Source organism: Spodoptera frugiperda, chromosome 12 (genome assembly GCF_023101765.2).
Source record: "Spodoptera frugiperda isolate SF20-4 chromosome 12, AGI-APGP_CSIRO_Sfru_2.0, whole genome shotgun sequence".
NCBI lineage: Eukaryota > Metazoa > Arthropoda > Insecta > Lepidoptera > Noctuidae > Spodoptera > Spodoptera frugiperda.
This window is the reverse complement of record NC_064223.1, coordinates 8,867,064-8,893,957: the sequence shown is the minus strand read 5'-3', so window position 1 is coordinate 8,893,957 and position 26,894 is coordinate 8,867,064. Positions and strand designations below refer to the sequence as shown.

The following is a 26,894-nucleotide window of genomic DNA, read 5'->3' as shown; positions in this document are numbered from 1 at the left end:
ATCTCATCTGTTTTGTAAGATGATACTACCGGCTGCCGACAAACTGACAGGTGTGCAAGTGATCAACCTGTTTGTTTTCATTAACATCGAATGTTCTAGCGATAACTACAGTATTTCTACGCATCAGTAAATTCTTGGTAATGTTTTTCATTATTAATTCTAGACTTTACCTGTTTTTCGTGCCGTGAGCAATTATCATCCATGTAGTTATGAGGTTTTGCTGGACCATAAAATGTAATATTTGTGTCAAGTGCATTTTATTTAAAACGATGACTAATTACAATTTCAATGTAAACAAACTTATATAGAAAAGAGGAAAAGTAACGTACCATGTAAACAACATAAATCCTTTTGATGAAATAAATATAAAAGGAAACTGGCTAGCATTTACCTGTTTGTGTAATAAGTGAGGCAGATTGCACCGCTGTGAGTTATTAGTGCTTTAACCGTCGGTTGTGTGTTTACCGTGGTTTACCGGCTGCAGCTCTATTTGTCGGTACACGAGGATTAGCTCATTTACAGCGCAGTTATCGTGCACAATGGCTTTGGGCTTCCGTCTAATGAAACTCCCCTTGCACCGTGATATAAGACACACTTTTTCTTCGCCAAATGTGTATAAACAACGGCAGTAAAAATATTATTGAAAAAATGTGCTTTTCAATTTGCGTAGAAATATTGTGAACTCTGAAAAGCTTTTTCACAAAAGCCCACCCATATTTTTCGTGCAGCGATACTGAACTGGATACGTATTGCATACAAAAAGAAATAAAATGTCCGTAGTTTTATTCAGTTAGGGATTTTTTTGTTTGAGCTACAATATTGCGAGTTACCAGACAATTACTGTACACATTAAACTATGTGAACTAGTTCTTTTTTCTATCAAAAATGTGCTATCATCAGATACAATTTGAAGATTATTTCATCTTTGTTTGAGTGAGCCTATAGTAAAAAGGGAAAGGACGTTTTGATATCATAACATCCTTGAACGCGAACTTTGGCTCCATCGCAGTGCTGTCGATAAACACGTGATGCATACATTAATAAAGCTCGTAATACAACGATTGGTCAATTACCGAAGTAATAGTAAACGACAAAACCAATAAGGCCAATGATATACAATGTGGGAGAATAGGCGAGTGCACACGATGCCCGTAAATATACCTTAAACGAGTGTGCACGTCGGTACCAATCAGCTTGAAGTGCGGTGCGCTCGGCCTGCGCTGCGGCACTTGACATTGATACTCCACTGGACATTATTTTTATGACTTTGTATGAAGAGATAAATTATGGCTATAGATATGTGTATGTGTAATGAGAAGCACATTTGTGATGTAAGCGTCTTGTTACAGCTGTTTGATGTCGCTTTCAACCAAATTGTCCGTAATTACGATCGTGTTTTAAATTGACTTTGATATGTGGTCTGGGTACTCGTTTGAATGTTATGTTGCATCTATTTGTATCTTAAAGTACCTAGTATCAAATGTTAGATGTTTCTGGATGTACTGAACTCTTATTATTACCACGAACCTTCAATGTTAGGTTTTATGGTTTAAGTATTTCAAGTTGTGACGAACAATTTTCTCAGAAACATCAAAAAGCAACAAACCAAATTCACTTTTTATGTTAATATCATTTTAATGTTTATTAACCTTAACTGCTCGTAAACTGTTACTAAATTTAATTAGGATTAGGTGAGTGGTGAGTTTATGTGTAATTTTACTTTGAAAGTCAGTCATGAGCATTTATGTTTGAAAAGTTTGAGTACGGAACTCGAAATAAGCTGACAGTTGGGAGAAGATGGCAAAAGGCCGTACAAAACAATATACGAGCGGGGGTACATACTCACATCACACTCGTATCTACTCGTTCCCGACACTGCACCAATGTTTCTATGATTGAGATTGGTTATATGACGTTCGCTTCCATCTTGATTTGTTTTCGTCCACGTCCAGAAAAAATACCTACTGACTGATGTACGATTCGGCGGACACACACTTGCCCTCCAATGTTAAAGATGTGTGTGTGTGTGTCAAAGTGACATTGGCGCTGGGTCGTGACAAGTGCGAGTGCGAGCACGAGTGCGAGTGTGAGGATGTGCGGCGCCCCTTAAACACAATTTTAATACAGGTTTGTTAAATTGCACTGAAGTAATAAGTACACATATCTATAAGATTTATCGTAACGAGTTAATCGAGGTTCCGGACGGATTGATGGATTTATGGCGGGACCGTAGACAAGCCTGTATTTAAATAACAGTCTGTGTACCTGTCGCTATACGTTAGATATCTTCTTTAAGAGTTATTGCTAATTGATAGACTGGTTTTTAAATATGCGGTATGAGTAGACTAGATATTATACGATATTAATTTAATGTAGGGTCAATTTTGTTGAGGCCTTGAGCAATATCTTAGTTGGTGGTACAACTAGAGTTAGTATATATAGGAGAAAGAGGTACGTAAGGATAGTCACAACTCGCGTTCCATAGTCACTGCCTACCCCAATGGAAGACAGGCGTGAGGTTATGTTTGCATGAATGTATAAGGAGACAAATCTAGTAAAACAAATAGGGGTGTTACTGAATCAACACGTTACATTTTGAGTGAAATATTATTTCACTTACGTAAAGTTTAGCGTCCTAAAGTGTGAATTAAATTAGTGGGAAAGTACATTGTGATTGCCTTTTTCATACAATTATCGACATCAAAGCCAGAGCTGTGAATTCGATAAAGAAACATTGAATGATTAGCACTTTAGTTTCAGTTCATATAGTTCAAGAGTCACTCCACATACTTAGTATAAATTGGATTAGAGAAAATGAAGATACAGATGGCACGATGTCAATTTCATAGTAAACGTTATATTTTTGAAATATGTTTTTTACAGTATCTTTAACTGTTTGTATTCATTTTTACCTTAATTTAGAAACCTTACCTACCTTGTAAATCTTACCTTCAAGCAATTGCCCTTTAATATTAAAAGGTTATGAAGTATTTTTATTTTACTTTAAGACCGTGCTTTCTTTGCAGAGCTTAAAAGAACTATAGTTAATTTTTCTTTCAATTATTAATAATTAGGTTCAACATGTCACAAAATTTCGTATTAGTTTCGTACCAGTATATTTTTTTAATTTAATTAAAAATATTGAATAATTTCTCAGTTCGCTTACTGAATTAATTAAAGTACGAAAACATTTAGTTTCTTAATTCTTTGCTACTTTTAGAAAATTTCAGCCAAGACAGTTTGTATGTTAAAGTTTAAAGAACTTTATTCACCTGTCTGTTAATTATTAAAATGTATAATTATTATAAAGAGAACTGAATATTTTTGATATTTTTATTTATATTCATGCTTATTTAAAATTCAAAGCCTCCTAGCTAAAACCTTGCGTAGGTACCTACGTAAAAGGTATCTAATTTGTAATATTTGAACAAAATATAAGTATTATTGCTAAAATAACACAGTTCTAATCAGGTATCTACGTGTGTTGGCACCTACGATGCAGTTTGATACACAAATGTCATAAAAATAAATTAATGACCGTGATGTGATGACCAAACAGCAATTTCATATAATGACGATGTACTTGATGATACCATGATACCATCCTGCATTAATTGTGCTACCACATCATATTTATCATCATAACATTTAGGTATTCACGGCTACACATGCAACTATACAAAACCAGTTTACCATGGTCTCGCTTTGTATAGTCTTTCCACACATTCAACGATCAGCTTATACTGGATTTGTGTATCTTGATATGTAGTCGTATGTACGTGTTAAACAAGGACATGGCGCCATGATGGTTAATTAAAAAATAATAAGCAACAATGTGTTTTTAATTATACGTGGAATATATGTTTCGGAACACATGTGTCCGAATAATTGTGATTATAACAAATTGTTGGTTCCCATACTGGTTTTTTCTAGTTGATGAAATCTGTTATCAAATTATTAACTCTGTGTTTGGGTTTTGTTAACATAATATTAGCTTATGTCTTGTTTACTACGGTGTTAACACGCCGCGTCATATTGGTGTGATGTTTGCTGTCCATTTTATTATTGGAAATACCTAACATCTGTTTCACGTTACTAATCAATGTCAACAAACGTCACATCTAATAAAAAGTTTAAGGAAACATGGAAACGTAGCTACGTCAGGTACTCGTTTTACGTTACAGCTTCAGTTTTTTATTATTTATTTTAATGTGTCATCTATCTAGTCTGGTGCATTTTCTATGTCAGATTACATTCACGAAAATAAGTAGTATGCACCAATATTTTAAAACGGAAATAAGGGTGCTCCTAGTGATGTGCTATGCTATGTAGCTGTGCGAGGAAGATGCGCAGTTCGAGTACCTACGCAGCGTATCGGTAGTAGAAAAACCATCCATAGCATACATCCATACCACGCATCTTTCCACATAAAAACATAGCTTAGCTGAGTCCGTTTCCATCAGTGTGTCATGCTATGTGTACCAAAATGATTGGTGGAAGCCAAACGCATCCACAGCAACATAGCATAGCAAGCTAACTACGTACCAAAGCCGGCAAAATATGTAAAATTATTATCATTATAATATTCTTTGCGGACCACACCTTTAGTTATTTATTGCACATTAAAGTACTCCTACAACTGTCGATACAAACGCCTGTTTGATTATAATCCTGTAAATGTAAGCAACTGAGTTATATTTTAGAGGTAAATAGTCCTGAGATCGGACTTAGATTGACTCGCACGAAGGATATTGAGAAATATGGTAACGACATCTGATAGCAGACTCCGATTTAAATGAACCCAAACTAGTATAAAATATTATGACTAAATGCTCTGGTATTTTGTGTAGGTATGCATATTAATTTGTATGGAATTAAAGATCATTGTATTTAACTCAACTTTCGCAACATAAATGTTTAGCAAACTACCTATGTACTATGTATGTATATGTATTTCATTTACTTATAATACTAATAGTTAATATGCTTTAACTATTATTTTCCCTGCTTTAACTAAATTATTCCACAATGAATGACACGTCACGATTAAATATTATAACGATGTCCTCTGAAGATATTGCCAGGGTGAAGGTAAGGAAACCGTGCCTGAAACCATATGAAGCCAATTACCTCCCCTACTGGTAGTTGTCGCTAGAATTTTTACTGCATTTACTTCGAATAAATATGACAAGTTTGTTAATTCATGCAAGATTATAGTTTCATCTTGTTATCGAACTCGCTAATATTTGGGACTATAGGCCAAGGGTTGGATTTGAAGAAAATCTCTGCTTAATGACACTCCATGACACACAAGGATGAAAAGCGGCGAAAACTAAAGGTTACAACGATTAAAACGAAATAAAAATAAATAGCGATCGTAAAACCTAATCAACCAGATATTACAGAGAGAGCTTCAACGCAGCAACAAAACTAAAAATTACGATTTCCTAAATGAATAACAGATAAAATGCGGCTCTTTTCTCGTGTTAACATAAAATTAATATTATAAGTATTCCAAATGTGTCCGTTTTGATTCCGTTCCGATTACACGTTCCTGTCCAAATCACACGAGCCGACGAACATGGAGCATTCACCATTCACCATTCTATGTACTTTTAATAACGTGTTGTACAACTAATACTACATTTGATAGGAATCGTAAACATTTTATGTCATGTACTAATGTGTGAGTCGTGTGTATGTTACATATAAAATTGTTTTGCCGGTCGAAAGTAGACGATGATCTAAGGCTCTCGGCTTATTCATTATCTTCTTTTTCAGTCTCTCTCGTCACAAGCTACATTTTCTTAAGTCATTTCTTAGAACATCCATCTTTAGATCGCTCTTTCCTTCTACAGTTTTTAATCTCTTGTCATTATGTCCCTTCTACAGAGGTGTTAATTAATTAATTTAATTAAGACAAGTAATTCTTTATGACCAACTTACATAATAATATCTGTTTGTTTTTTTGTTTAACACATTGAACGCCGCCGTGGTGGTCACCGGTGACCGGCGTTAGCGGAGGATTTGTCTTCAACAGTTTTCTATTGGCAGTCAAAGACTTAACTAAAGTTGTATTTTTATAACAAATCTTGATCGTTACATAGTATATACATTTTAGTACTTTAACATAGGTACTGAATGGCGACTGGTTTTGGAACGGATCTCAGTGCCATCAGTGTTTATGGTTTAAGCCTATGTTATTGGACTGGTACTAAAGTAGACATTTACTGCATCACACTAACCTAAGTAGCAACTTTATGAATCTAAAGGTACGTATAATGTGTAGAGCGAGTACTTCAGTCGTAAACTGACTGGGTGAGAAGTGATTTGATTCCTGGCCAACTATGTAAGTGACACCACCACTTTACAACTACTTACAGTAGGTACTGTTAAGTGGTCTGAACTTAATTGCTAAATCATCTTTTACTTTTGAAATAATTCATAGGTTTGTCTACGTTTTTCTTTGATAACTAACAATGAAGTGTATGTGCCTATGTGTTAAAATAGGTTGTATACGTCTACTTACAAAAGTGCCTTTTTTAAGGCGGGAGAATCGTACAATGACTTTTCCCTAAAGAAGAAATGTCAGACTCTTACTGACTTAATACAAAAGTACCTAAAGACAACTTTATGTACCTGTAGATAATTATGTGGTCAGTGTTATCTTCAAACACTGCAAGCAAATTATGTCACTAAGTATTATTTACGAAAAATAAACTTAAACCAAATTAAGTTACTTAACAGTGAACTATCTTTCAACATGTCAGCCTAGAGGCGCTATGTAAATGATTGCATTATATTATATTTGTACTAAATTACTTAGTATGCTTTTAGCCTAGAATAATATGTCACGCTCTCTCAGGAATGCTAAAACGAGGGACATTTCTAGTCGCACCTATTCCATAAATGTGTCTGGTGGACGCATTAGCATTCAACTGTTTCCGATAACACGCAGACATAACCGTTTCGAATGGATTCAGTAATATCTGTATTGAGGTTGTACTTCATATTATTTACTGTCGTAATAGTAATACTATCTTAATATTTGTGCCAGTTCTTGGATATCTTTATTTCCGTGGTTTGTCCTGAAAATATTTTTTTAATCTTTATCTATATAAAGATTTCTTAATAGAAAATAACACCCCGATTACAAAACTATATCATGTAGTAACACTGATGTCTGATCCGGAGCTGCGGTCTACCTAGCGTGTTTGACGGGGCTCCGGCTGGAAAAACAGGAAAAGTAATGGAGTGGTTTTTAGTTATTAAGAGTCTGACATTCCCTCTTAACTCGCCCAAGGCTGGAGAAGTCATTGGATGATAAAGACATGAATTTTCCCCCTTATAAAGAAAACTAACAATGATGTGCAATTGTTTTGACAATAAGAGAGAATATATTGTGTAGATTATTGCAGTTATTACTCGTATTATATTAAACGTTGTATCACTAAAGTTTATCCTCCTCTTCTCCTGGCCTTTACCCAACTAGATTGCGGTCAGTAGTCTCTTTACATGTCGGGATATTAAACGACACTACCGCCACCTGTCCAAATAAATTTGGATGTCATAACACTATAATAGCTTCTGTTAGAGCTATTGTCACAAAATATAACTTAACTTATAATACTGATGTATTAAACTTATAGTCAATTTATTTCCATTAATCCACATCCATTACCTATTCCAAATTATTGAAAACGAATTTATGTATTAAAGCAGTAAGAGTTTTTGCTGAGTCTCCTTACCATATTTTTACATCGTCATCTTCTTTCAAAATCAAGAACAAGAAAAAGAAAGCCATTAGTATCTAGAATCTGTATAAAAAGCACCGTTTCATTTTCCTAAGAATGGAAAAACAATCACAATACAAGATCGCGTGTTACACTTTAAAGTGGAATCGTTTATGTTATGTTAACGGAGCTTTTCTTAGTTTTATCTCCGTTGCTATCGAGAAACAATAGGTAGACACCGATCTTAGGGTCGCACTTAATGTCGGCGACTCGTTAACGAACGGCTAAACGAGTGCACTTACACCTAAGGACGGGAAAATGAATTTGGATTAAAGATGCAGTCGCACTTTAGGTACGTTTAAATGAGTTATTGAAAAGTGCAGAAAATTCTATTTTCATTATTTTTTGTGGTTGACGCGTCTTTTTGACGGTTGCTCAAAAACAAGAACGTTAAGTTCCAGTACCTAATAAATTCAAAAGTTAAGTTTCAGTAAAAAGATACTGACTTAAAAAATATAGTTTTTTTTTTTATCTTAAACTTCATGTTTCACAGCATTTGTTATGTTACTTTGGTTTAATTTACTCAGAAACCCACCAGGGTATACTTCTGAAAGATTTCCCTTTGATATAATCTGTTGTTCAAGAAATCGATAGTTTCCATCAACGTCTGGCTTATCATTCAATTCCCTCGAGCAATTTCCGTAATGTTCTCTCTGTAAGATGTTAAATCTAAACGAAGACTTGTAAAAGAAAATAAATAAAAATTTAAATAACATTTGTCATCTCAAAAGGATAATTTTATCAAAGTAATTAAATAAGCGACAAAAAACCCGCTCGTTTCAACTTTACGAGGAGATTAATGTTATCAAGAGAGCGAGTAAAGAATAAAGTTTGTCGCAACGCCATTACAGAGATTTACTGGGAACGTGGCACGAGCCGCGCCGCGCGGCGGTGCGGTACAGCCCGCCGCACGCCGCACGCCGCGCGCCGCCAACTTCAGCGATCGACTGATTAACTACCCTCTAATTTATAAAGGCTCATTAACAATGTTTGTGCAACTCTCGACTTCCTGACTTTAAGCCAAACTGTCGGCGGAATTACCAAGTTTATACCATGTTTTAATTAAGCACCGGCCGACTCCTGTCAATAAACGTAAGAAAAGTCGATCTGCAGGTTTTTGAAAAAGGATCCGCTCGCTGGGCGGCTCCTTTGTAATGTACTCGCAATGGTATTTAAATATGTTCATAAACACCTCAAGATGAATAGATTAAAAAGGTTTATGAAAACTTAATCCTTGATGCGCAGTGACGGCGCGAAGACAACCGGTTTAGATCGGAACATTCGATATCTAAGTGGTATGAAACGAATAGTCCCAGCAGGTTGTTATTACAGGCGTAAGATTCTCAGGTCTTACTAGATAAGCCTTCGCTAAGAACGTGGTAAACAAAAGGTATCAAATAATCCCATCGCATCGTGACGTAGAGGTATTCCAGCCGCACTCCGCCACTGTGAGAAGAAAATCCTTCAAAACGCGTTCGAACCGAAAATTGAAACTGGCAGCTTAGTGCCGACTGCTGGGGCGCAACCGACGGCGTTATATTATTACTATAAATAAATATTATTATTCGGCACATGCTTCGCGTTACATACGAGTACGCTGTACGCCTAGCGACATACAATGTGTTTGTGTTTCTCAAACGTGGGCGAAACATCAAATCTACAGTCATAACAATCACAATACGTTTACTATTTTCATATTATTTTATAGCGTATTGCTTCGTTACTGCACACACCAGTCGCAAAACAAAACTTAGAAAATGTTCTATAAATGTTTTACTCGCTGAATAATGCGTGCTCTCTTCTCGTAAACAACGAAAACGCTGAGCGAACACGTCGGCAGTAAACTTTACAAAAGTGAAATGTTCAGTATAAAGCTAATTAAAGCTTAGGTAAACATGAAAGGCTCGTCATCTGTAGAGAAATTAATTCGCTGTACACACCGCAACTGAAAAGGTCAACTGAATAAAAATGCTGAATGGGATGCGAAGCTCGGGTTGGCTTTGTTCTAACTTGTATGAACACTCATTTATTAATGCGGACCTTAATGCTGAGCCACTACCTCGAGTCTGCCCCACATACCGTGTTGTTATCGCGCGCGACCTTTTGTGGACACCACGAGCCATAACAATTACAAATCTAGGCAAATTCAAAAAGGTTTTGTGCATTTTATAATTTCAGACGGAAGCTTTTGCAAACAATGCACAGGTTTATATAGCTACGTTGTTGAACTAGGAGTCAAAGATATTTTAAATTAAAGCAAGTTGTATCATTGAGAATGCAAGAATGTCCGAGTTATGCAATGGAACTTCGCTCACCTCTTCGTAGCTACAAGTTTTATGACAATTTGAAATGTAGAATAAGACATTGCATGCAGCAGAGCGCGGCGCGGGCGCCCGAGTCTATTCACACTCCACTAAGTATTCACATCGTTGGCATCTTAAAACATGGCAGTACTTCAGCATTATGCATGTATTTTAAACTTACTCGTCTCATTCAGTGTTCTAGCTAGTTGAACACACATATAATGCACGCGTGGACGTGAATACAGCCATTCTCATTTACACTGAATTGTTTTACGAGCAGCACAACCAACTATCGAATAATAAATAGTGTAGAGGGGCAATATAACGGGGTGGCGTGACGTCATCGATCGCATCTCGTCCCCTATCAATTAGGCTGGCGATATAAATCAAGATGAACGGCGGCGTGCGCGGCGCGCGGCCGGCGCTCGGGCGGGCGCGCGCCGCGCCGGTCAGCCGCACGCGCGCACTCCCAGCGAATTAATGTACACGAGCCGAGGAAAAACTAATGTAACGGTGCTTTCTGTTTTGTAAACAACACGGAGCTTAAATATTCCATAGTTAATGGAGATTAACCATTTTGCATTCTGCAATTACTTTAAACACAGTCGCAAGTTCTGCTCGAGTAATAAAACTGTGTTAATAAAAAGACATTTTACGATTGTTCAGTTCATTGCCGTCGTATCTAATAAGAACTTTAATTTTTCTCGGCAATTTAAGTCTATTTGTGACTTTTACAGCCAGTTGCTGTTTCAATATTGTTTTTGACATAGCCAGCGCAAATATTATGCGATGCATAAACTGCAAATATAACTTCGTCTACGTACACTAAACTACTCTATCAAATGTTAATGTTGTCCATAAATACTACGGATCTTATTTTAGTGCTACTTTATAGCGGCATTGCACTTTAGCTATCTATTCAAATATTCATTTTCTAGTCACAGCGTAAGTTAAGATTCTCGTTTATTTGATGACTACCATCTGTAAAGTCTCTACTACTTCAATGTAGATATCATGCATCGCTATCTTAACAGTTACTTGTATTTTTAAAATGCTCGTGTAGTGAGCTGCACATTTATCCCGTTGCCCCAACCAATACCAGTCCAATTCTGTTAAAAGCAATCCACGATTGATGCCCTGGTCGAATGCCATTAAATGCCCTGATATTGATTGCGGAGTAAACGAAACATATTTCAATATCCAGGCCAAACACGGAGTAGGCGTCCACAGGCTCGGCAACATAATGTATGGGTCCCGAGCTATTGAACTCACTTCTATCAATCACTTGCTAATTGCGTTTAATTATTTTGGTATTTGTTTTTTTTTTATTACAGTAGACTGTGCAGCAAAAATAAATATATAACTAACCAGTTGTCTCTATTGTTACAGTTGGTGCACGAAAATGATGGTTCGATACCACAAGCGGTCTGTCAAGTTTATAACCCATGTGGCGACGTAATCTATTCCACTCCCGAAACTACACTTAAGTTATTACCTAAACATAAAGAAAACATAAAACCAATATGAATTTAAAGTTCATATCACTAGTGTTAACATGGAATTTCTTACTAATATCAGCAAGACGAGATTCGTATGAAGACGAGGAAACTTCACGATCGAGAGAGTTAAGGAATAGAGAAAACAATAGAAATAGAACAACATTTAATGGGACCCTCACTGATATACCTGAGAGAAGGAATCTGAGGCACAAGAATAGCTCCAGATACCGAGGAGATCGCCGCAGGTGGGACAGAGAGCATGAGATCAGAAGAGATAGGAGGAAAGGCACTGACGCCCATTCATTGGAAGACAGTGCCAACAGAACAATAGAACCGTACAGCTTGAGGAAGGATGAGAAGTCAAGGAAGACAGAGAAACATTGGAACAGAAGCAGTGTCGAAAAACCATGGAATACGGCGAGGAGGCCGGTCGCTCAGAGCAAGGCGCAGGAGAGGCCTCACGTCCCTGTGAGGGAGAACACGACCAGGTCCAAACTGAAGCCGACGAACAAATGGCAGACTGGTGGCTACATCCCCTACCCCCAACAGAGGGAGAGGAAGCCGAATATCATTTTAATCCTGACTGATGACCAGGATGTAGAGCTGGGCAGTTTGAACTTCATGCCCAGGACTATGAAGGCGGTGCGCAGCGCCGGAGCTGAATTCCGTCACGCTTACACTACTACGCCCATGTGTTGTCCTTCAAGGTAAAGTATTCATTTAGATGTTACTTTAGTTTTCTTCAGAATTAAATAACATATAGGTAAATCTAAAGCACTCGGCTTTGTATTTTCCATCAGCTCCACTTCTTATTGGCAATTGCGATAAAATCTACAAGCAATTGCGAGCACTATTGACGCCTTTCAGCAAATAACGACTCAGTTAAGTGCCATTAGAATATTAATGACATAGATCCAGCACCATTATCGACTGCGCAGAAATTACTCGTTGCAATAGCGACTGAGTGACAGCTTACAATTGCAACTGGTCGCAACGACTATATTACTAATTGGAGGCTAATGCGACTGCTTTCTCGCCGTCCACCGACACTGTTTATACTATACCTATACCCGTTGCCGGCCATTGCGAAAAGCCAGTTATGTTATTTACGTCCATTATAAGTTACTTCCTTTACCTTTATAATTGAATGCTAGTACTCGACGTCCAAACACAGTCATTACACTTGACGTTTAAGCATTTATTTATTAAATTGAAAATATCTCGCATACTATTGATAGAACGTTTAAATCAATGATTGAAAAATGTTAACCATGATCCAATGTAATCAACTGATACATACCGATATCACATACAACGTCAGCCTATAGCAATCCAATTCTTTTCTAAAGTATAAGTAACATCGTGATCTTCTTTTCTGCAGGAGTTCGTTGCTGACGGGTGTGTACGTGCACAACCACAACGTGTACACGAACAACGACAACTGCTCCTCCCCGCAGTGGCAGGCCACGCACGAGACCAACACCTTCGCCACCTACCTCTCCAATGCAGGCTACAGAACTGGTAAGTCCCTGGCCTATGATTGTTAGACAGAAATGTCCCGCTTCAAAAACAGCACGAATGCTGTTATTGAAAGGTGTAATTTGAGAGTAAAGACTGGATCTATACAAAATTAATTATAATGTTTTGAGGCCACAGAAAAAAGAATGTCAATTTAAAAAAATATGGACAAGTTGCAGCGTCCGTGGTTTCGACTAAAATAGACATAATAACAATCTTTACCAGGTTCCAATTTGCACGTCATTACGATATTTTACAAAAGCTAAATGTCAGGATAGTCAAAGTGTGATATGTATAGCCATTCACTAGTTGGTAAGCTCTACACAGACTGGAATTATTCAAGTAGACATGTATGATGGTAATTAGTGTCATTCATCATCCGCCTGCAGTACTAAACGTGCTCAATACTCTAATATTATTCCACCGGTGAGAACCACTGAATTATTTATAAGTAGTATATTTACGTAAAATATTTTTCTCTGGCAGCATACCTTACGTATAATCCCAAGTACACTGCTACTTAAATTGTGTGATTGGAAATTTATACACTACAAATTGTTATCATTATGTGTTAAAAATGGATAGAAGTCATAGTTTCGAGACATTTGTTAACATTCGCCATTATTTTATATCGAGATATTGTAAAAATAAATTTAAAAAATTAAAAAACCCGACTGCATAAAAAACACTTTAAATAAAAACTGAAAAGTAAAAAACAAGCTTAGTCTAAAAGTGTAGATAGCAATGCTATTACCACAAAATTAAATAATTTCATAATCAATACACAAAAAATAATAATCTTATGCGAAACATAATTGAGTGCAACAGTCGGGACCCATATTTAATGATTTAAGTCTAGTTTATTTAATGGGTCCCGACTGTTACACTCAATTATGTTTCGCATAAAATTATTATTTTTTGTGTATTGATTATGAAATTATTTAATTTTGTGGTAATAGCATTGCTATCTACACTTTTAGACTAAGCTTGTTTTTTACTTTTCAGTTTTTATTTAAAGTGTTTTTTATGCAGTCGGGTTTTTTAATTTTTTAAATTTATTTATTTTTATTTAACACTTTTTAGTTAGTTATAATACGGCTATGATGTGTTTCTCAAGATTTCACCCGCGACACGAGAGAACTACTTCCAATACCAAGATAATAAAAAAATAACACACGTCGATCCAGTTATTTTAGATTGATTGCGTAACACAAAGAGAGTAAAGGAATTAGAAAAAGAAGAAGGATTAAAGGCAGTAAAATTTACTATTTACAAATTTCGTAAACGGTCTAATTCTTTAAAAGAATGTTCGTCGTGTGGACTATTTAATTTTTTTTTTTGGATCTTTTATTGTGAGCTGTTTTTGTCCGTAATAGTATTAATCCTTATCCTTTTAAATAGTCTATTAATTTTCTACATTAAATGAAGATAAAATTTGCTCTTTACACTGTTTCAAAATTTCCACTAGTTTTAGACAAAAAACGGTCTTTACAGTTGACGCGTCGCATGGGCTATAGGTAAACGACTATGTAGATAGATTCCTTATTTAACGTTCAGCAAAGCGAGGGCGGGTCGCTAGTCCTTTATTTATAAATAAATTCATTGTAAATAATTTAGTTAAGACGTACTTTTATTATCACTTTTCAATTTTAAGTTCAGACACCGCTAGTCAATCGCGTCGCGTAGTACCTATACGAGTATTTAGTTTGGATAATAAAGAACATAATTGCACATAGTATTTTTTTTTCTATATGTCAGTGATATACCATTTTGGAATCCTCATGATGAGCTCTTTAATTTGATACCCATATTGTAGCAAATAAAAAAAATTTTTTTTTTTTTACTCCTGTCTAGGGCGCCTCACGGCCGCCATGTTGGTTTTTGTTTTACGTCACATATCTAAGAACACTTGGGTAATTAAGACGAATCCAACGATACCCTGATTGTCGAAATCCATCAAGCCGTTTCGAAGAAATGAGGTAATAAAGAATATTAGGCTCATACATACAAGATACGCGCGAAAAACATAACCCTTCCTTGGCAGTCGGGTAAAAATTCAATATTAACTTTTACGGCTGGTGCAGAATAAACAGACAGATCAAAGCAGATAAGATATTTATAAAATCCGTAAACGAATAGCTTCTTTACTCAAGAAAATATTAAAAAAGAAATCATTTATCCGATTGTCATTGAAACTGAATAATTTAATTTACACCTGAACATATTCATTGTTAACAAAACCAAAATACAAATAGGAAATCATATAAAATGAAACAAACACAGAAAGCTTTTTATTTCATTTCGTCTCTGAAATATCATTTGCATTGGCACATGCACGGTGCAATTTACTGCCGCTTTTGAAATGGAGACAGATTGGAAGTGCTCCGAGCCCAGTTATATGAGAACTATTTATTACATATACAGTTTCATGTACTTTCAGGTTTTATTTCTCTATGCCATTTATTATACCTTCATCAACATTATGTACTAAGATTTAAGAACCATTTCCTGTTTAGAATATTCCTCCTTGGTTAGAATAGTCTTAGATAGGTGTATTGGACCTATGTTGGTTTGCATATTTTAGTTCTGCGAAGTCTTCCCTATGCAGCGCACAGTGCAGTGTTGGTACAGTCCATTCTCCATAGCATTTCGCTGACGTATACCTACTCGTACAATGATCGACGGTATGTCTGGCAGAGACGTTGTTTTATTATGTAGAGTACAAGGCGTCGTAACTCGACACCCGACCACCTGGGAATGCACTTCGTCTAGATACTTATAATGTACTTTCGAAGAACAAAGTTTTATGAGAATGTTCTCTCTAATGTATTAATGAATTCAGCGAGGCGCCGTGAGGAAGGCTTTACTTTATTACTGTTATAAAATGTTATGGTAAAGTAGTTTGAGGAGGATCTATTAGCAGTACTTAATTCGGAGAATATTCTTCACGTGTGAAACTTTAATACAGAATGTTGATTCCAACACATAACTTCTAATAAACGTTCAGATTGTTATCGTAACGTGTTGTCATAATTATCATGATTAAATTAAACATTAATTTAAATGACACTGATTATATCGCGGAGACAATTTGTTAATTGCTCTTGTCAATGGAAACGAAAGATAAGAAGTGGCTAAATGAGTGGTAAAAAGTGGAATTTTAATTTCTGCGTTTTAAATAAATAAGAAGCTAAGCAAGTATGGAATATTTTTTTGCATGACGGTACTAGACGGATCGCATATGAAGACGTAATGCTCCCCTGTAATACCTGAGGAGCGATGAACGCTTATCCGCTTGATACGCCGCGCGCCGCCATGATGCAATAAGGTCAGGAATGCCGACTGACTCACTGACTCCACCAGCGAGTTACTTGCACAATTTCTTAAATGTTAAACGGATTGATATCGTTGAGTTTTTGTGATTTCGTGAACGAGAAATACATATTATTTTATGTGAATGGGAAAAATGGCTACCTAGTTGTAACAGTTTACAAAACTTGAGCGGTATCTAGCAGGAGTGTTACGAATATTCGCATCCGCATTAATTTTAACATCTGCCATGAATATTCGCATCCGCATTCACATCCGTATCAATCAATGCTGATTTTATTCGGATTCGCATTAATAAGTAACTACGCAATCCACATTAAAGAAACTGTGCGGAGCCAGAGTCGCATGTGCTTCACGTTTGTTTTAGTAATATAAATAAATAAATAAAAAGTTAATGTTAAATTGGTTTTCTGTTATTTGTGCATTTAAAATGTACATAATTAAGGTAAAATCTGCATCCGCGCCAAATCCGAATCCGCAGATGTGAAGATCTAAAAATTCGGATCAACATCTGCGGATGATTATGTGTAATGTGTGTAGTTTCCTTCTTCTTTTCATAATAAATGTTATGTAGGTAGAGCGCGTTACTAAGGCGACGTATGATTTGTATGACTGATAGGCTGAAGTAGTATGAAACGTTAAAGGAAATGATAGATGAGGTCACTGACAGCAGAGAATGGAGGAGGAAACGTCGAGTTACCTAGACCATTTCGGGACGTTTCGCGAACTTTACAATGTAAGGAACACGTGTAGGATCGATAAATACACAATAATATTTGAATAGACAAGTTGGTTCTTACCGATGTATATTAAAGATAGATACTAGAAAAGTTTTCAACTATCCAGCAGTTTGAACGTCACATTTTTGAGAATTCATCCCATCGCGTTCAACGAAACCTTTCGAGTTTCAGCGTTCATAATAGTTTTTACTTCTTTTCTCAACGATTTCGGCGGGAAAGTTGAAGTGGCGCCACTAGAGGGCAGCGTCTCCGACTTTTAATGAGAATCTCCAGCTCTCTGGTCCTGTCCGTGATTTCCACGTTTTACCTGAGTTTGCAAAGTGCTATTTAATTGAAGTATAGCCAGGAAGGATTACAGCACCTATACTATAGCTGGCTGTTTGAATTATACGCTGTTGCTATTTGTGTTAGATTAATGAGCTCGTGGTCGCACAAACGTTTATTCCCGTCCTGTGACCACATTTATGTGTGTTGTTATACCGCTATTAATAAACATTTGCACACAATTCATGTGTGAAATTACGATAGAAGACATTTTGCTTGTAAGTATTATTTTTGCTGCAGTACCTGGCTCTTTAGAAGATTTATTTATGACCTATAGTATAACTAGGTACGTTATCGACGTTTTGATCATCTTATATTTACTAGTTATAACTAGTAAATATATATATCCTTTATAATATTTATTTATTTTATTTATTTATTTAGAAAAACATGCATAATTTTACAGCTTAAGCCAATACATTATACAGTTAAAATGTTGAAAATTTACAACAAAGAAAAAAAGAAATACAATATTTTTAATTACTTAAAACTAATTCATCAGCCATCCATCTTCTCACAAAACCTTAAACATTCGCGACATACATCCTTCCATCTCGCTGCGAACAAATCACACTCTGGTGCGGACGTCAAGAGAGCATTGATCATTGTCAATGCACGAACGAGTGGAGAATTTGCATGCGCGACTGTTCGGGCTGCCGGCACAGCCAGTAATGGGTGCTTGCGCGGCCTAAGCTGATGTTTTAGCACTGCCGGCACAAACAACCGTACCACCTGCGCCACCAGCTCGGGACAGTCAGATTGCCCGCGCAGTGTGCTACAGGCTGATATAATGAGAGAGTAATTCCGTCTCACTTCCAAAGAATTAAAATTTAACATTCCTAATAAAAACTTCGTGGGATATAGAAAAGGATAGTACCCAAATAGCTTTTTGTACAGAAACCTAAGGAATGCTTTCTGCACCTTCTCCAGTAGCAAAGCAATATGTATAATCTTCGATGACTTAATAACTAGGAACAAAGGGCCTTGGAATATTCCCAGCTCGTCTCTAATAGACAAACTAAAATAAACACATTTATAGCAGACATATCACACAAATGCACAATTGTCTCAAGTAAGATGATTCAGAAGTAAATGTAGGCCGTAGACAAAATTAATTCGTCTCCGTAATTATCACATGTAGACATGTACCTACTCTGTGACTGACTGGTTTCTCTAGTTGTGCTAATTAAAATTATGCGAATCCCACAGAATTATACCAATCTTAGTAACTAGCTATTAATTGCTATTGATATGCACCTACGTGTATAGCTTATCCATCGACTCATATGTGTATAGTGGTTTCTGTTTCGTATATTTGACCCGAACAAAGTCAATTTCAGTTTTCACACAAACCGTACAACTTCGAAACCGTAACCACGTATGTCGTGTTATCCCTGTACATTTGTGATTTTTGCGAACAAAATTTAATTTCGCGCGGAAAACTTTCATTCGCTTACGAAAAATTACAGGCAGGTTATTCCAGTATCCCAGTTTAGTTACCATATTCAAATAGAAGATAAACGACCAGTATGTAGCAATGTACTTCAGTATCTGAAAATCGCGGAAGCAGCTTGTTGCGGCGCACTACGACTACAAAACAAGTAACCCGAACGACACCGTCCTTATCTCGTACTTAGCATCGAACATAAATCAATACTTAGCACACGCCAGCAGACAGGCACAATTTGTAAAATGCACCGTGCATCTTGTAAGATTTGTTCTAAATATCATATGTTATGCGGCGTGGGTGCACGTGGGTCGCCGGACGTCGTCCATTTGGTCGCATCACTCGTTCCTACGAATAAATGTAGATGGAAGTGTCCTTGTTGGTATTTGGGGAGACCGATCGAGCGATCTATCTCCATCCGGCTAATGTACCTCGGATTTGTCCGGACTGTCTTGACCTACGTCTCCTCAGTTCGCTGTTTTTTCCTCGATATTACACTTATGGGTGATGTGTCCTCTTATGCACGGCATGTGGAGTTTATGTGTTTGTTACATTTCATTCATAGTTTCCACGGCAGCAGTTTCAGTGATTGCATCATTGTAAACGAGGCGAATATAGCGCGGATCATTTATCACAATGCTAAATTGTTGTTAACATTTATCTCAGTTGGGGGAAGATTTGTAAATTGAATGTGACATCGAATACAATAGATCCCATCAAAAACATCCTGTAAAAAACCCAAGTCTCGCAGCTCAGTCTTTCTACCGTCAAAAGTTGTGAGATCCATGTAATACCAAGTCGGTTAATCTATTTAGTGTCTACTTGAAGGACCTTCTGTCTTAAGTTATTACATAAGTTATTATCATGCCAATATTAAAAATATTTAACGTTTTAAACAAATAGATCGACTTGGACATCGCTTGATTTGATTATTAGTATGTATCACACTACACAGCACGACGGGCCAGCGACCAACAGGAACGAGAGTTTCAATCGCGTGAGGCGCGAGAGACTAAAGAATATAATATAATATTGTAATATTCATTTTGTTTTCATGCGATGTCCAAGTCGATCTATTTGTTTAAAACGTTAAATATTTTTAATATTGGCATGATAATAACTTATGTAATAACTTAAGACAGAAGGTCCTTCAAGTAGACACTAAATAGATTAACCGACTTGGTATTACATGGATCTCACAACTTTTGACGGTAGAAAGACTGAGCTGCGAGACTTGGGTTTTTTACAGGATGTTTTTGATGGGATCTCACTTCTTTTTGTAGAGCCTTTCTTTTTGATACCATCTACTTCTAACGAATTTTGTTAAAGGTATTACCACCAAACACCAACTGCATAAATAACTTTGTAATCCCATATATTTATATGGGATTACAAAGTTATTGATGCAGTTGGTGTATTTGGAAAACTGGACCGAAATTACAAAATATTTAAGTTTTCCCATGATTAAGACACTAAACTCTATATGTATTCCAAATATGAAGCTTCTAAGTCTGCTAGAAGTGCCTTGGACTTTTGATGATCGGTGAGTCAGTGAGTGACAAAATTTAGAAACTTTAACAAGTTGTCATTCTTAAACTACTGGTTCAAATTGACTGAAATTTTAAATATTCCGTGTTTATACAATGCCGGATTAGTTACTGAAGATTCAGGTTTCTTGCTTTATCCACAACCGAATTATAGGGGGTCGAAAAAGGCCCGAATTGCTTCGAGAAAAGGATGGTACGGCCGTGCCGCTTTTTTTGCTCGACTTGGCGGGCACTGCCGTGCCCCCAGATTGTATGTCAACCTACTTACAAACACAACGTTCAACTGGAATCAACGCAGGTGCGAACTCCGAGTGTTTAACATGTACTCAAGAACGCGCAAAGTACGCATTCTTAGGGAAATATTCAAAGAAGTACGTTTAGGACACAAAGCACGTGTTGCCACTTTATCACTGTTCTCTTACGAATCCATTTGCCTTGTAAATTTATGCTTCAAACGAGATATCATAAATTCGTCCCTTTACTTTCCCTTCCGGGCTAGTTAGTAGGTGCAGGCTACACCCACGGGGACACAACGTGTGGCCAGTGATAGAGCCTAATCACATATATTGCCTCTTCCGTCCACTGCCCAGATATGAAAGTTGAGAAGTGTGGGAGTGCAAATTGTCACTGATTGCTCGCTCCACTCTTTCTACATCTATTCTTGCGGCTCGTTGGCCAACTGCGTCTTCCGTCTAATTAAGTCTAAACTTTAATATGAGATGGATGGTCCGCCGAGACGTTTTGTTCTATCGTATTATGTTACGCAAACATTACTTTGCATTCCCCGTATAACTTTGTACCCCAATAACGGGTCTGGGCGCACGAATAACCCAATATATTTACAGTACATTAGGTCGGACGTCGATACGTGATCCCTGGAAACAATGGCCCAGATAACGTAACGAAATCAATACAAAACCTAAAATTACAAAAACAAAAAGTGTTCGAGCGGATCGTGGCCCGAGCTTACTGTGAAATGACACTTCAAAGGACACTTAGTAAAATGTAATGCGTTGAGTTGGCTGCCAACAATACTGTAATGAATTTAGAGATTAGCAGCTGCAACTAACGGCGCGTTGTTGAAACTTCAGCCCTGGCGCAAAGCCTTGATTGAACTTAGCTGTAACTTGGTAATTCAAACTAATTGGTACTAACTTAGAATATCTATGTTTAGTTCGTGCTGTCTAAACAAGTAATTTGTGGTCGCTTGGCTTTGGCACAACCTGGGTATATGGTTTAAACTTTTGTGAAGTACAGTTTTCATCCGTTTGGTCCAAATTCCGTCCCTATCTATTTACATATTTACCTACTTACCAAAAGTACCATAAAGAAATATCATTATTAGGTATATTGTTTGAAATGAGGCTGATATGTTTATACAGGACTAAGAGCAGACTACAATGGAGACCTTCCAAAATGAGTTCAATCTCGGTAACAAGATGCGGTTAGTAAAATGATGCCATACAGGCCGGGCCAGGCCGAGGATTACGTTTTATTACGTACTCACTGAATACTGGAACTTGGTAACATTGTTAATGCGTAATGTTGTACAAACATTTACTGCGCGTATTATCTGTTGAATGAATCCCTTTGTGCAATACTTAGCGACTTCGCCATGTAGCCACTCATTTAATTACAGTTTCCAAGTTCCTTTTAAATCGGAGGAGCTGCAACAATGTAGCAGTGTATAAAGTTAAACACAATAAAGGTTTTATTACGGCAGCCTGCGGCAGGCAACGTGCAGGCCACAGCCTCATCGTACTTGTACTCCATTGTGTTACTTCAGATGTAGAACTCGCTAACACCGCCCCGTTCAGCTGTTTATCCAACCAAATTAGTTTATTCAGCACGAAAACTCGATTGTTTCTTCGAAATTATCTTGTTGATAATTTATCAAGAAGATTTGTTAATGTTTATATCATTATATATTATAAAACAATGTGGAAACCAATTGCTACCAACCCTATAAAGATGATTATAAATCTGCGGTGTGTAGCGATCAAACATTTATCTCTATTCAACCATGAATAAGATTCTTACAGCTATAATACTTAGAAACTAAAATTCTGCCAGCATGTCTTGTGTCGGATAAAGCCGACACATAAGGTAAGCTCGGAAGCCGACGCGAATAAGTGCGTCTTTCCATCGTGTCTGCCGAAGATACAATTTATTCTAGCCACTGACAGCGTACAGACTAAATAAACCGCTACGAAATCCAGTGCAGATTACTAAACTGTTAAGTTTTCTCAAAGAGGATATTGCCCTTAGATATTCTTAAAAATTTCCACCGTCTTGTTTGCTATTCGAAATTATACATAGTATCCATCCATCAGTTCAAGACTCATTATTGAATACATATTTACATATCAGTGTACCTGAATGTCTATATCCGTGTCCGAGAAGTGTAAGATGACGCATACAAGTACAATATTACAAGTATCCAATAACACTTGAACAAAGTACTGTGTGGCAGTATGGGCACATTAGCGACCGGCAGTCTCGTTAACTCAAGGCTTCCTATAGGACTTTGTGCTGCCTTGAACATATTAGCCCGAGGTTCCAATACATTGTTGTTTTACGACTGTAGATACAACGATATTTAGCACTATGTATGGGTTGGATGGAATCTTTTCATAATTTAGTAGTCCATTTGAAACCATAATTATTTCTAAGAATCCTTAGGTGTTGGCTATGTTCCATTCACCTCTCGTATCAGCGTTTATTTAACCTTTCCATCATCTTAACGGTCTCGTCCGTCAAGTTCATTCCCAAAACAGAATCCACGGTTATGAAAATTTGAATTTGCTTTATACCCATCGACACCATCATTAATTCTTTTCACACAGACATGTTGATGGAATGGAGCCAATAAATAATAGTTATAAATAGTGTATTAGAGTGTGCGTGCATGCGTGGGCGCAGCGCCGGACTGTCTAGGCAACCTGCGGAACATCAAGGCTTGTTCAACAACCCGACTCACTATCGTATCACGTCGTCATTATATTTTATAGACATCAGATTTGCTTTCCATTTTATTTGCCGCAGAATTTTATAGAAAAGCCTCTAATCGTCTTTCAAATGTTTCAATGACGTTTGGAGGTTTTCTGTGTTTGATTTTGTGGGTTTTTTGCTGTTTGCGGTCTGGTTTCCAGTAGTAACAGTATCTAAATAGTATTTACACACGATTTATTAAGTCCACTTCAATACCTGCATTAACAGATTTTTTTATAAATGAAAATTTGTCGTGTTTACTTCTAGTTGTAGTTTGTACTATCCCATTATTTAGGAATGTCCATAATAATGATGGAAATGTTTGAATAAAAGCCCATCAAGCTACTTTAGTCCCGTTACGTGTGTGTTGACTGAAGCCGCAGCTGTTTGCCAGTAATATTAGGTTTCGCTGATTGAATTATCATCGCTCCAAACACCACCATGTTTCATGGAACGCTCACCTGCTTTGTAACGAGATACTGCGCGCTGTGCGCTGTGCGCTGTAGGTACAGTGTGCATTTCAGGTTCGTGTTCCTATACACCTATCGTAAATAATTATGCTTAGGTTTCCTGTTTGTGTTATGTTGGTCTCTGTTTGTATGTATCAGGGTTCGTTAGATAATGTTAATTTATTCTGAGTACTTCAGAGCTTTGTCCTTTAATGGCTTTCTTCAGTTAGCCGAGATGTCACTCTATCTGTTTCTGTGGACACATTGACGGATTGTTATTTCATCATCATTCATTCCCACTCACTTATACTCTTATCTCGAAAACGATTTTCAAGTTTACAGTCCTCTAAAGTAGAGACTTTAGAGGACTTTAGTCATTTGTAAAAACAGCAAAGCTTTCTATAACCTAACTTTGTAACACTCGCTACAAATAGAGCACCTTAAGTATCTGATCTTGGAATCTGGTTACCTGTAAGAGTTCCGTGTAAGTTCGCATTAGCAAACAATGCCAATGAGGTGAAATACTGAATGGCTGCGTCTGCACAGGTCGGTTGCGGCCGTGCGATAAAATGGCTAGTTTGTGGCGCGCCGCTTCGTCTGCCACGTCGCCTGCGCAGACGGTGTACGTACCTCGCGAAGGTGGTAGGGCTGTGTTTATTTACACTTGTGTATTTTGTTGCAACATTTGTACTATAATTTATATACAATACGTTGATTTTGTTTTATGACGTTTTATTTTGTAGGATCGTAGTTGATTACGTTTTGTTGGATTGTTTTACTATAGCGTAACAATGGCATGTACTTTCGACCATAAATTTCCATACTAGGAAAACAGGAGGACAGTACTTTAAGACAGATATTCAACATTTTCTAGGCGACTTATTTATAGAAACAATCTGAATTCAAAACGCCACTAAGTCAACTTACATTTGTCTCGATCACAAAGGTATTCACTATTCATAGTATACTTGAATATTACAACAAATTACTTCACTTGAATATTCAACATTATTACATAACTCAGTCTAGTCTTGTATTTAATTACAACTGCGATGAATTATGTCAGACATACTCCGCGTCCTGTCTCCACACATTTTCAAGTTACGCTACAGTAATTACCAATTCCGGTGTGGCGTAATTTACGCAGCTTATAAAGTTAATTTGGAATTATGAAATCTTTGCTATGATAGTGCTATAAATACCGAAGGCTGTACTAGCGTTCAGCCATAAAATTGTAATTAAAATTAAGTAGGTATATGTTGTCGTCCGGATATCTGCGCCAACCCTTTACTTGGAAGCTGTTTTTTATCATGCACCCAATAATTTGAATGGTGAACTTAAACATACGTGTATAGTTCTAGATAGCTGGAAGTAACACTAAAGTGGTTTGCAGACCATATAGACCAAGTTTCTACTCAAATCACCACAATAGTTACCATCCGTTAGCTCTCTGGGAGCATCACGATAGACGCAGGCAGCCCTAACGGTGCGTGTAGAGGAGCATCCCTACTCGAGACTCGAGCTGACCTCGTTGTGGTCGTGTTCCGCCGGTGTACGTTACCGAGTACCTCTAGCCCACCTCCCAACTGCATAGGAACGCGAGATATTTGATAACAACGTTTTTATTACCCGTTACAAACAATAGCCCCGTGTCCACTTTCATGGGAAAGCGTTTATGAATGGCGGACTTGCCTGCGGTTACTGTCATTCAGATATTTAGTGGGATACTGACATTCCAAACGATTGTGCGTGAAATTCTTTAAATAGCTTTTGGAATGTACGGAATTTAGTGGCATTAGAATAATTTCGAATTGAATTCGACGCCATTCACGTATCTTATTAATTTTTAGTGACATCTATGTCTTATTAATAACATTCCGAGATGACAAAGTGCTTCCGATCTATAAATAACTGTATTAAACAGTTACTAGCTGTACAGTGTACACCTACAAAGCACTGGACTCACAATGTAACTAAGTGGAACCAACTCATCGGACATTCAAATTAGTATTGACGCGAATCCCTCTGAATACGTATTGACAGTGCGCAGGTACTTATTGAGATGTTAAAAGGTCGCTCGTTTGCCCGTGCATACCTTGTACAGAGGCATCAAGCTACAGCACTCAAATTCCATCAACGTATTTTGGACTTTATGCCAAAATGATAGAGATGAAAATCTGTTAAAGATATTTGACGGTCTAGTTTGATGTGCTGGGGTATGTACAAAGGTTGTTTGCATTCAACAGAGGAACTTTCTCAACATTGCAGCACGGAGCGAAAGCGGCCAGGTGTGTGAACAGTCGAACACCCGCTAATTATTCCAGCTTAGGGCAGGCCCTCCGTGCTGAGAGTGATTATCATCTCTTGACACTGCCCGTGGGAGGGCGCGAGTGCCGCGACCTTTCCCTACGCTGAGAGTCAAGTGTTTGCCAACAATGTTTTGTAATAAAACCTCTTTCTTACATTCCCATTGTTAACGCGCCAGTGTTGTTTACATGTGTTACGTGCTAGTAAAAACTATAATAAACATTTAGAACGCGGTTTGAATGGATTAGCTTGGTTGATATCTAAACATATTTGTTTATTTTGCGACGATGTAGCTTGCCCTTTATTGAATCCACCATGGACCTTTGCACTTTAGTTATAAAGGTATAACCGGGTACTTGGCCTCCTTTAATTTCACAGAAATATTCGTAATACGATGTGAGGAATGGAAATGCAAACACCGTCATTTATTTTAATGTCTTATTTAAACTTGCATTGATCGATCATATCATTAACAAGAGAAACAATCACTTGATTGCAGTTTCTTCACACTTGACATTTGGGTAAGAATGTGCACATTATAAATGTTGAAATATGATATTAAAATCTTAAAACTACACTGTTTTTACCTAACAAGTCAACCTTAACTAAATAAATACAAATTAGGTAAAACTTAAGTACAAATAAA

At 37.1% G+C, this 26,894-nt stretch overlaps 1 protein-coding gene across 1 annotated transcript in view; it reads left to right on the top strand.

Annotated features, from left to right (window-relative positions):
- LOC118262655 (extracellular sulfatase SULF-1 homolog) overlaps positions 1-26,894 on the top strand; it is a 78,238-nt gene that overhangs the window by 24,412 nt on the left and 26,932 nt on the right. The window contains exons 2-3 of the mRNA XM_035574192.2: positions 11,486-12,302; positions 12,977-13,116. Of these exons, the coding sequence (XP_035430085.2) occupies positions 11,620-12,302; positions 12,977-13,116 (823 nt within the window). The 5' untranslated portion in view covers positions 11,486-11,619. The remainder of the gene's footprint in view (positions 1-11,485; positions 12,303-12,976; positions 13,117-26,894) is intronic.